The 11,483-nt window shown below is 38.9% G+C and overlaps 1 protein-coding gene across 1 annotated transcript in view; it reads right to left on the bottom strand.

Moving 5' to 3' along the window:
- Positions 1–11,483, bottom strand: part of CUBN (cubilin) — a 143,939-nt gene that overhangs the window by 99,799 nt on the left and 32,657 nt on the right. The window contains exons 23-27 of the mRNA XM_008629880.2: positions 8,241–8,427; positions 4,550–4,710; positions 3,838–4,019; positions 3,020–3,176; positions 272–459 (exon numbers count right to left, since the gene is read on the bottom strand). Of these exons, the coding sequence (XP_008628102.1) occupies positions 272–459; positions 3,020–3,176; positions 3,838–4,019; positions 4,550–4,710; positions 8,241–8,427 (875 nt within the window). The remainder of the gene's footprint in view (positions 1–271; positions 460–3,019; positions 3,177–3,837; positions 4,020–4,549; positions 4,711–8,240; positions 8,428–11,483) is intronic.

Raw genomic sequence — 11,483 nt, 5'->3', positions numbered from 1 at the left:
ACATCTAATCTAAGGTGGTAGCTAGACTGTACCAAACCGAGGCACCTGCAGAATGATTCATCGCCTCAGAGGCACACTTCTGTCTCAAGGTAGCAATGCTTCACCCCCTACTGATCGCTGAGGAAACAGGTTAAATAGTTTGGATTTAACACTTGAGCTTTAATGGTTACATTTAGATAAGATAAATTTCCCCTTGCTCTTCTGCAATCTTATTACTTTTCTTTATTGTTAGAGACTTGATTTTTCTTGTTTCTAGAATCTGGGTACATACCTTCAAGAAGTCACGATCACAGTCAGTTCCATCTTCTAAATCAAAGGCTGTGAAGCTATAGTTGAGAGTGTTCCCCTTGGTGGTTTGGATAGTCCAGTTGCAGTGCTCATTTAATGGGTAATTATTTGGGTAATTTAAACTTTCCAATATGCCATGGCTACGATTAACAGTCAGCACTTCATGGCAAACTGAAAAAAAAGTGGTAAGAGATTATATTTGTATAGTGTTATTAATCCAATATCTCAAAAATTACTTATTGAAGTTACTGATAACATTATAAGGTGAGAAATATTTTTATTCAGATTAGAGAAGCATTGCAGAAAGAGAATGGTGACCTACTGAAGAACATATTTTATATGCTTCAACCAGAATTCAGACCTTTCAAATTTGAATCTTTCAGCATTATTATGACCTTTTCTGACACTTGCAGACCCATCAGTATATATAATAAATGTATATATTTGGGCAGTTTTCTTTAATTCTAAATACATGGGTATTCATGAAACATATTTTCTTTTTGTTTTTTTTTAATAACTAATTATAGATTTAGTTATAAAATATAACTGTATAAATATATAAACTAGAAATTTACCCTATCATTTGAAATAATTTAAGGAGGTGCCCCACAAATACTGGCTAATAGATAAAAGTGGTTTATTTCAGTTAACTAGGAAAAAATTATGATCCCTGGCTAAAACAACCAATGGAAAGTACACTACTAGTATTAGGCTTTCTAGCCCCAGAAAGAGAAAGTGATCATGAAAATTTTTAAAAAGGAAGCCATGATTTTCCTTGTAAGACATTCAGTAGCATCCTAGAATAAGAACTGGATGCTTATGTGGAATAATAAGAGCTTTCCTTTAAGTGCAGAGAAAATGAAAATGAACTAAACTAGATAAAGAACAAAATTACAATTATGGCATTAGATCAGTGAGTCTCATTTTCCTGTATCCACCTTTCCCTAAAGACAAAAAATATCAGTGTCAATCCCTTGTCTGGAGAGAGCACACAATGTGTATCAGGAGCAGAGCAGTGTAATGCACAGGGAAGTGGGCAGGAGGCAGGCAGCAGACCAGGCTCTTTGGTTTAGGCACCAAATCTGCAGAGTTTGAACAGCAGAAATAGCTGAGATTCACTTGCATAGCTATTCTATTGTCTGTCACCACAGATAGTACACCTACTTCCTGCACATTTTTTTATCCTATGCAAACGTTTTAACAAGCAGCAAGGTCTGTGTTTTCAGTACTTCAAAATGCTTGGGATACAGCTAAAGGTCAGGCAGAGTGGAGTGGAGCTTGCCTGCAAAGCTACACTGAAGCATATGACTTTCTGAAAGGGCAGGACAAAGAACACAAAATGGGTTGTGAAGAATGCAAGATGGGTAAAAGCTGCCACCCCCTGCCATCAGGATTTTATTAGAAACATATCAGGCACAAAGGTGCCTTTGAATGGTAACTTGATACCATGTTTTCCTTTGCAACATTTTCCAATTAACCATTACATTTCTTTCATGTACATGTAAATGTATCTGGTATCCACGCACCCTTATTTTATAACATACTGCCTACATAATTTTAGCTTTTGGGCAAGCCATTAAAAGCTTTCTCTGATGCATCTTCAGGAATTAAATATGAATGTAAATCACATTATCTGATAGCTCAAGTTCTACATCTGAGTGCTTTGAAAGTATTCTTTCTGTTTAATTAATGAAAGGGAGGGGGAACCTTTTCTAATATATCCTCTTGACATTGCAGTGTGTAAAGTACATGGTAGATGAATCTGTAGTAGTATCTGTAAGGAATGAGGGAGCCAAGGGTGCCTCCCTCTTCTAATTACTCTATGTGTCACACATAGATGAATAGCTGTTTCATAATCCATTTACTATTGTCCAAACCTAGGACAACTTCATGTCTACAAATCTATAACAATCCTTATCACTTGGGCATGTCTTACTTAGAGGACACAAAGATGCTTGCAAATCACTTTGTATGTGATGAAATTACATATCTTCCAATGTGAACTTAACCATAAAAAAAGCATAAAGTGTATAAAGAGAAAACTAAACACCAGGACTATATTCAAGGTTATGACTGGGAATAAAATAACTTTAATTTGTCACATGTCTTCTTGTATTTTTCTCCAGATGTTATTATTCTGATATTTCTGGGGTAGTACTATTTTACAAAAATAATGTTTGCAAGAAAAGTATTACCCTTACCACAAGATACAAAAAATGAAACTTTTAAAAATGTTCCTGATAGGCTAAATTATCCCAAGCACCCCCAGTGATGCAGTCTGGTTGACAGAAACTCAATTATCTTTTGTCATCTTAGAGCTGCTTCAAAAGCAGCTCTAAGAGCAGAGAATCTTGCTGTGTCTGCCTTCTCTTTTAAAAAATCAGGAGCCTGAAGGAGCAGAAGAGCAAGCGTAGTCCAATCTATCCTGTTATGGACTTAGAGCACTTGTTATTCTGAGTAAATCTGGAGTGGTAAGGGCCACTGGTGCAGGTAATAGAAGTAGAGCCACCTTACCAGCTTTCTCCTGAGGAAGAGATAATCTCCATCCCAGGTAGATGGGCAGATAATTTTTAGCTCTCTGTGTTCTGTAACTGTACCAGACTAGAGAATCTGTGTTGGTGGCATGCTCTATACATTTTACTGCGCTCATAAATATGTAAGATCATTCACTGCAAGCAGTTTCACAGACAACATGAGCTGTAGAAACATGTTCTCATCTTCTTTCACTTACCCTGTTTGTATTGGGCTAAGAAACCTCCACCTTGCAGACTGTTGTCTGTCCTTAGTTTTACATACACGCTGTCTCCACTGGAATGGATTGGTTGTGGTATCTGATCCCCACAAAATTTACCTAGCTGTCTAGCACTGCTGCTGTTGCCATCATATATCTTAAAAAAAAAACAAGAAAAAATTAAAAAATAATAAATCTGATGATATTACAAATCCTATTAATTTCCTCCTAATGAATGTCTGCTTAGAGAAATGTTACTGGATATACAAGAGGTTAAATTCCATTTCTGCTTAGAGGAAGCCTGGCAGGCATTTCAGAAACAAGCAAAACTAGGAAGCCAGTAACTGGATACTAGTGGGTTTTTAGGGGCTTAGTTACCAAGAGGGGAACACAGCACTCCATTTCAATTTTATTAAAAATATTAAAATTATTTTTGCAGCAATTCAAATATGAAATTTGGGATTAACAATACGGTTATTGGCACTGTTGTGCTTTTTTCCACTTAATTTACTAAGAAAGCATACTAAGGCCTTGGTTCAAAATACAGAAAATTTAAAAGATATAGACAGATTCTTGTTTCTATCGATCAGATTCTTTCTATCTAGATATAAATGCTTTTGTTACCAGCAACTACACAGACTCTGCTGCCTTGCCTCTCATGGCTCTGTGATATGAAGGTAGCACATCAACAGGGAACTTTTCTATTCTGGCTCTGTTCAGTTAGGAATATTTGAAAACTGAGGCCCTGTGTTTTTTTGGGCCTTTGCACTCACATACTCAGCTGACTCCTATGGAGCAAGGTGTCCCAGGGGACCTACCGCAAGGTAATCGAAGGCGCACTTCTGGTGATATTCTAGATGGAACTGCTCAAACTGGATTTCGAATGGACTTCCTCGGTTTCCTTTGAGCAACCAGTAGCACTCTGAATTGTGGTAATATGGCATAGGGTAGTTGGGAGACATGAAGATGCCTGAAGATGTTATGAAAGTCCCACCACAACCTGAAAATGGCAGAGAAAGCAAACCAACATTAAACAGTTAGAATAGTAAAGAACTAGACATAGCGTGTGAGATTCTCACTACTGACCTCTTTTATATGCCCTGAACATCTCTGGTAATGCCCCAAAAGTCTGCATCTAGCCATCAATGTTATAAGCAGAAGAGAGGCCATAGCACCTAGAAATATTTAACTATCTAATTTGTAGAGTGCTTCTGATAGAGAGTTAACCTTCAAATTAGAAACCTCTTCATTAAATTCTTAATTACTGCTTTCTTAAGCATAAGAGAAAATTGAACCTACTTTATATCTAGGGAATAGTATGCCCTTCTCTGTGGTAAAAAAGAAAGCCCAAGGATCCAGAAATATCCTTGATCTTAACAACATGCATACATCTCACTATATAATTAGCAGACAAACTTTAGAAGATGGGAAGCAGAAAAATTGTGGGAAAAAAGGTGAGAAATTAAATACAAACAAAAGATCAAAAATGAGATGTGTCAAATAGTTCTATACTCGATGCAATCATTTTACCTGCTGAGGTACCATCCCACTCTGCTGAAAATCCCTTTCTTGTGCCAAATATGTCACTTACAAACTTTATCCACAGCTTGTTACCATGAGAGGTTATAACAGGAGGCAGGTCTGTACCACAGTATTTTCCAAGAGGAGGAGAAGTTTCATAGCCTCCATCTCTAGAATGGTAGAGAAGAAAAATCTTTGGTCAAAGAGAGATACCATGAGAAATCAAAAATCTTGTGATTCTTTTAGACTTGGGAAAGACTAATCCTGGCTCTTCATCTTCCACAGAAATACTGCTACCAAATACTGAGTCTTGCTACTTGCAGTAATAAGCCCTACCACAATCACCTGCTTGCTGGGTATGTCACTCTCTCATCTCAGCAGCCTGAGGGTGTGTCAACACAATGACAGGCTTGAGAAGTGTCTCAGGTAGACTATATTATCTATATTCTACAAGCTGACAATCATTGGTGCAACCAAAGGTAATCTTCTAATTTGAAGCAGTAATTTTCTCACTGCTCACTGTTTAGCCTGGCACAAACCTAGATGAGCGGACTTATTTAAAAAAAACATGTTTATTTGCCACCACACAAATGGGAATTCATTTCTGAATTCAATTCACTGATGTTATGCACATTTTCAAATATTTTCTTAGTCTTCAGAATTGGTTCTACAGCCACTTATTTTCCTATTTTTAAATTAAGTAATATTTCCAGTAACATTTTTTAATACTGCAATCAGGATACACAGTTAATGTTCTGTTCTGCCTCCTGCACATGCCTTATGGGAATAAAAAAGATGGTGACAACCTGCTTATCAATTGCTTCCTGGCCGTGTCTTTAAGCACCTTCATACTACAAACACCCTACAGGTCAGTAGGAAAATAATAGATACATTGATATCTATATATGGGTGTGATCTTGCTATGATGCTTTTTAAGTGGACAGTAATACTTTCAATTGCATATTCACAGGTTTCCTGCTGCTTCTGAGAAAAATTTCCACTTAGCCTTTGCCACTCTGTTTTCTTGTTATCCTCCCAGCTTAAACTGCTTGCTGCTGTCTCATGTTACTGGCAGTTGAAGAAATGTGCCAGAACCTCCCCTCACTTGCATCTTGGCCTCTGCAGCTGTGGTCACATGAACAATTTTCTTAGTTGACTGAATGCAATTTATCAGATGACACCTCAGAACAAGGAACGAGAGAGGCACCTCACCTAAGACTTGTGTAGCTACGCCATTCAACAGTATCAGGTTTGAAGAGACATTCTAAAAATCCAGTTACAGCAGCAGCGATGTGCAGAGTTGCACTTAGAAAGTTCTGTCTGTATCTTAAAAACTTGTTTAATGCTGCTGAACTCTTCACAGTGAAAACAGAGTTAGATTTATGCTATAAATAAGTGCTTTCAGTTCCTAAGATGAAAAAGTGAAAAAAATCACCCTGTTTGCAATTTGGATCACCCCAAATTAAAGTGTTAATTGTTAAAATAAATTTAGATTAAATTTAACCTCAGATTGTTGTCTTATAAAGAAAAAACTGAAACGCTTTACTTAGAAAATACTGAAAAAGTTTTTCAGGTTTTCATAACTTTCTCCAGTTTGTATGTACAGCTGAAAAAACCCAGCTAATTCAGCAGGGATTCAGAATCTCAATAGTGCAACTTCAGCAAGCAGATTTCTGTTTGGTTTTAGACACACTTACCAAAGAATAACCCATACAGAATATCTGGTATAACGTTCAGGATGAGCTTTATCATGGTGCTCAGTGAGGTAATGGAAACTCTTAGCATGCTCAAACTGAAAAAGCACACTACATTCTGCAGATATGGTTCACCCAGAGAGCTGGCTCATGAGGACCAGAATGGGTACACCAACACTGCAAAGTGCAAATCCATCAGCAGCCACACAGTAGAAAGGACATGCACTTGGTGCTGCTATACTGTAAGCAGATAACCTTCCTGCAAATATTAATTTCTTCTATTTGTCTCTGTCCTGTAAAATTTCCTAGAAATCACTAAGTTAGTGTCCTAAGTTTAATGGTGATGCCAGAATAGAAAAATATAGCAGATTATTTACATGCTCCTCGTGTTACAGCCTAGAGCAGCTGCTGTCTAAAGACTATAAACATAAAACAAAATATAGAATCATAGAACAGCTTGGGTTGGAAGGGGCATTTAAGGGTCATCTATGCCTCTCAACTCTGCAATGAATAGGGATATCTTCAACTAGAAAAGGTTGCTCAGAGCCTCGTCCAGCCTGATCTTGAACACTTCCAGGGATGGGGCATCAACTACCTCTGTGGGCAACCTGTTCCAGTGCCTCACTACCCTCATTGAAAAAAATTTCTTCTGAACAATCCAAACTCTCTCAGCCTGTCTTTATATGAGAGTGCTCCAGTTCTCTGATTGTCTTCATAGTCCTCCTTTGAACTTGCTCCAAGAGGTCCATATCCTTATGCTGGGGGCCCCAGAGCTGGATGCAGCACTCCATGTGGGGTCTCACCAGGGCAGAGCAGAGGGGCAGAATCACCTCCCTTGACCTGCTGCCCATGCTGCTTTTGATGCAGCCCAGGATACTGCTGGCTTTCTGGGCTGCAAGGGCACATTGCCAGGTCCTCTCTAATTTTTCATCCACCAGCACCCTCAAGTCCTTCTGATCCATTCACTCCTCAGCCTGTACTGATATTGAGAGTTGCTCCAAACCAGGAGCAGGACCTTGTACTTGGCCTTGCTGAATCTCACAAGGTTCACATGGGCCAACTGGTCAAGCTTATCCAGGTCCCTCTGAATGTCATCCTGTCATTCAGGTGTGTCAACTGCACCCTCAGCTCAGTGTCACTGGCAAACTTGATGAGGCTGCATTGATCCAAGTGTCTATGTCATTAATGAAGATATTAAATAACACTGATCCCAGTACAGACCCTTGAGGGATCACTTGTCAGAGATCTCCATCTGCACATCAAGCCATTGGCCACTATCCTCTGGATGTGACAATCCAATCAATTCCTCATCTTCTGAAACATCCACCCATCAAATGTATCTCCCTCCAATTTAGAGAGAAGAATGTTGTGGGGGACTGTGTCAAAAGCTTTACAGAATTCCACACAGATGACATCTGTAGCTGTTCACTCATCCATTGATGTAGTCATTCCATCACAGAAGGCCACTGGGTTGGTCAAGAATGCCCTTCGTGAAGTCATGCTGGCTGTCTCGGGCCACCTCCCTGTCTTCCATGTGCCTTAGCAGAGCTTCTAGGAGGATCTGTTCCATGATCTTTCCAGGTATGCAGGTGAGGCTCACAGGTCAATACTTCCCAGGGTCCTCTTTTCTATCCTTTTTAAGAATGGGTACAATGTTTCCCCTTTTCACCTGGGACTTCCCCTCACTGCCATGACTTTTCAAATATCATGGAGAATATGTCACAAAACAGGCAATAAAACTCTTTGTTTCTGCACTAAGGAAAACAACCCAAATGCAGTCCACACATTCCACTTGCTCTCAGAACTGGAATTTATCAAGTAGGAAAGTTGACAACAGAGCAGGATGAAAGGAGGAAAAGGTAGCCTTTAAAGCTCTCTGGTAAGTCCTTTACCCACATTGACAGCAAGGTGTATAGTTAAAACTAAAGACTCTAAACATGCGTAAGTGGGTTTGAACAACTTACATGGTGATCAGTACTAAGGATAGGAGAAATAATTAGCCTTGCCTGATTTCTACATAATCCTCTGTACAGCGTCTGTTCCCTTCCAAGGTGAAGTTGGTGAAGCGCAGCACAATCTGTCTGTTTATTCCCACTGTGATGGTGTATATGCACTCAGTCCGGACAGGGTAGTTATTGGGGTAGTTTGGAGATGTTAGCACGCCAGTTTCGGAAGTGTAGTTGTGTGAGCAAACTTTCAAAAGAAAAGAAACAAAGATGAATTAATTTCATATGTCTGCTAAATTAACAGGAAATTTCTATTTTCAACAGGCAGAGGAGCAAACATCCTGTGTTCCTGCGCATTATAACTCTTCCTGGACACGTCTTAACTGCTGAATGTCAACAGTATAAACTAAAACCAGAATCCAGCTGTTTCATGGGATTTCTTATATTTTAGTCGATTTTGTTCAGCTTTTACCAGAACACCGTGCCTGTAATAAATAGGCAACATAAAAGCAGTTTCAGCTGCCTAGATGGTTTTGCCCTAAACCCCAAGTAAGCAGAGAAAGGAAACTGAAAGGGATGTCTTGCTGAACACAAAAGGTAGGATTCCTGAATTTCTGAAATGCAGTGGTGATGGAAACTAAATATAGTTTCTAGCTATGAGGAGAAGCTACATTGTTTTCAAGCATTCCTCAGGATCAAACCTGGTAGAGGAGATTTTATATCTAAGTATCTTTTCCCATTTTCTAGGCCATAAGTGACAATAAGTGGTATAATCCTTAGAATCTGAGGACACGACAATTTTACTTAAGGTCTTATACTTAAAGCAACTACATCAGTTGCAGTGTAGCAGTGTTTATCCTTAACTCTTAAATTGCATAACAATTTAGGGGGGAAGGGATTGAGCTACACTTCAGGCCCTTCATGTCTAAGGTTGGTCATTTCCATGTGTGTTCTCTATCCATTCTAACTGCTAAAACACTTTTGCTTTTAATGGTGTATTTTTAATGGTATTTTTTTGCATTCTTGGTCACCTAGAAGGCCTGTGTCAAGAACATTTTCTGTGGGATTTGTGCCGGTTTGGCCAAATTTAGAAATATATCCTCTGAGAGAAGGCAAGTCACCACCCCTCCCCCACCAGGTTCAGGAAAAATAAATTTTCCTCGAAGGAAAGTGAAGGAGATAAAAACTATTTATTTAACAAACACATGGGAAAAGGAAAATAATGCTAAATAATAAAATCTTTCACTGTGGAGAAAAAAAACCTGGGAAAGTGTCAGAGTCCTCCCTTTGGTCTCCTCGGAGCTGGGGCTTGGCCCAGGACCAGGCCCTCTGTGCCCGGTGGAAAGTCCTCCTGATGTGTTCTGATATTGAAACAGTCCAGCAGAAAAGGGAGAAAATCCGAAATTCCAGGGAAGGGAAAAAAATTCAACTCTCAGTCTCTCTCTGGAGAAAAGGAAACTGAAAACTGCCAAAAGCTGACCGGGCAGCCGCAAGCCGGGCGCCTCCTCCCTCCCCTGCCGCAGCTGGAAAAACAACGCTATCTCTGTGTGACCTTGAACAAGCTGCAAACTGCTTTGAAAAAGTTTTGCTCAGGTTTTTCCTTCCCCCTCTCAGGCTCAGTTTAAAGGCATAGAAAGGCACAAAAATTAATTTCTGGGCATAGGGCAGCGATATGGGATACACATCACAAAGTCACCCCAAGATAAATACTCCCAAAGCTAGCTCTCAGACTCATGTTCCTAATTCATCATGGGGAGAAAAGAGAAACAGGACACAAAAAGGGTCAGTAATTTTCTTCCATTGGCTTGTGCTTTGGTATTGACAAGTCAAAAAGATTTTATGCACTAATTTACCTAAAATCATTATCTATTAAAGTCTTTATCTTGAATTTTCATCATTTATGTGTTCCATCACAGATATGCTTTAATGTACATATATAACAAACAGGTTAGTTCTGGTCACCATAAGAGCCTTGTACTGCTTTGTAAATTCTTATAATGCCCTGGCTGTGCTACCAGCTCCCATGGTGTTTTGTGATATGTAGGGCTTATCATCAAACCCCAGATCCTCAAGTCATATGATTTTTTGAGAGTGCTGCCTGAAGGGTTAGAATTCTGACTTAGAAATGTCACCCAAGTTTCCCTAACAAACTACTACAGAAAAAGTATTAAAAAATTAAAAAGAAAATGTGTGTATATTTATTAGGTTACTTATTTTTAAATAATTATTTCCTCCTGCTTTTGGAGGGATGGATGTCTGACTTGTGCCTACTTAATGATTAGAGCTCTTGCAATACTGCCATTACGTACTCAGAGGCTGAGACCAAGAATATCAGTTTTCAACCTGGAGAATATTAAAACTGGTGTGCTAGATAAGAACTCTTACAGCAAAATTAGCACTACAGAAGCCAGAATTTTTTTTTATCAGTCCTTTTAATAACAATTTCCACAGAACTGTCCAGGTTCCCTCCCTCACCAAAATTTTTCTTCTTGGGAGGAGCCCAGACAGAAACTTATAACCCAAGTGTGCTGTTTTAAGCTGGATGGTGTGTACTGCTTTACATTTCACTTAAAAATCTTCTTTATGAGCTAAGGGATAATAAATAGAGAAGATGGAACAGGGACTGCCATATAAATGTTAGACTTCTGGCTACAGTGAAACAAATCCAAGTATAGATGGAGTATGCTGGCTCCTATGAGGATTTAGAAAAGCATAAACAAACCCATGTTTTTTGACAGCCAACTCTTTTCTGGTAACTGGATTAATTCATGGTGTTCTACTTTCAGCAGTTTTCACTCCCCTTTAGCACCCACCTCTCTAACAACATTTGGGGGTGTGCTTGGGCAGTAACAGACCCTTCAGTGAACATTTAGCAAAGTTAGCATGAAAAAAGTACTTTGACTCCTTTGCCAAAGTTCAGAATGAAGTCTAATACTATATGTGATTATTGTATGTCTGGAAAAAAATATTAATTCAGTTTAGTTGGAAGACTCTTATTACAGCTCATGAAAAACAGGAGGCAATTGTTGAGGACAATCACACATCTTGCTTTGCCCAGTGTGTGAGGTTTTGAAAGCTATTCAATCTGCCTTCTGATTTTAGTACTGAATGTGTTTGCTTTTCTGAAAAAAAATGCCATAAATGGCAGTAACCCACTGCAACAGCCAATAGCAGAGAAAAATTCCAGCTTTTGTACTATTCACTCATGCAATCATGCATAATGTAGAAAATTATATCCATGTTTTTTCCCCTAAAGAGATATCAATCAGTTGCCACAATCCTAAATAATCAAAAATCAAGAAA

The sequence above is a fragment of the Corvus brachyrhynchos genome, unplaced genomic scaffold, assembly GCF_000691975.1.
Source record: "Corvus brachyrhynchos isolate BGI_N302 unplaced genomic scaffold, ASM69197v1 scaffold142, whole genome shotgun sequence".
Classification (NCBI taxonomy): domain Eukaryota; kingdom Metazoa; phylum Chordata; class Aves; order Passeriformes; family Corvidae; genus Corvus; species Corvus brachyrhynchos.
Note: the sequence above shows the minus strand (reverse complement) of the source record. Positions and strands in the feature narration are given on the sequence as shown.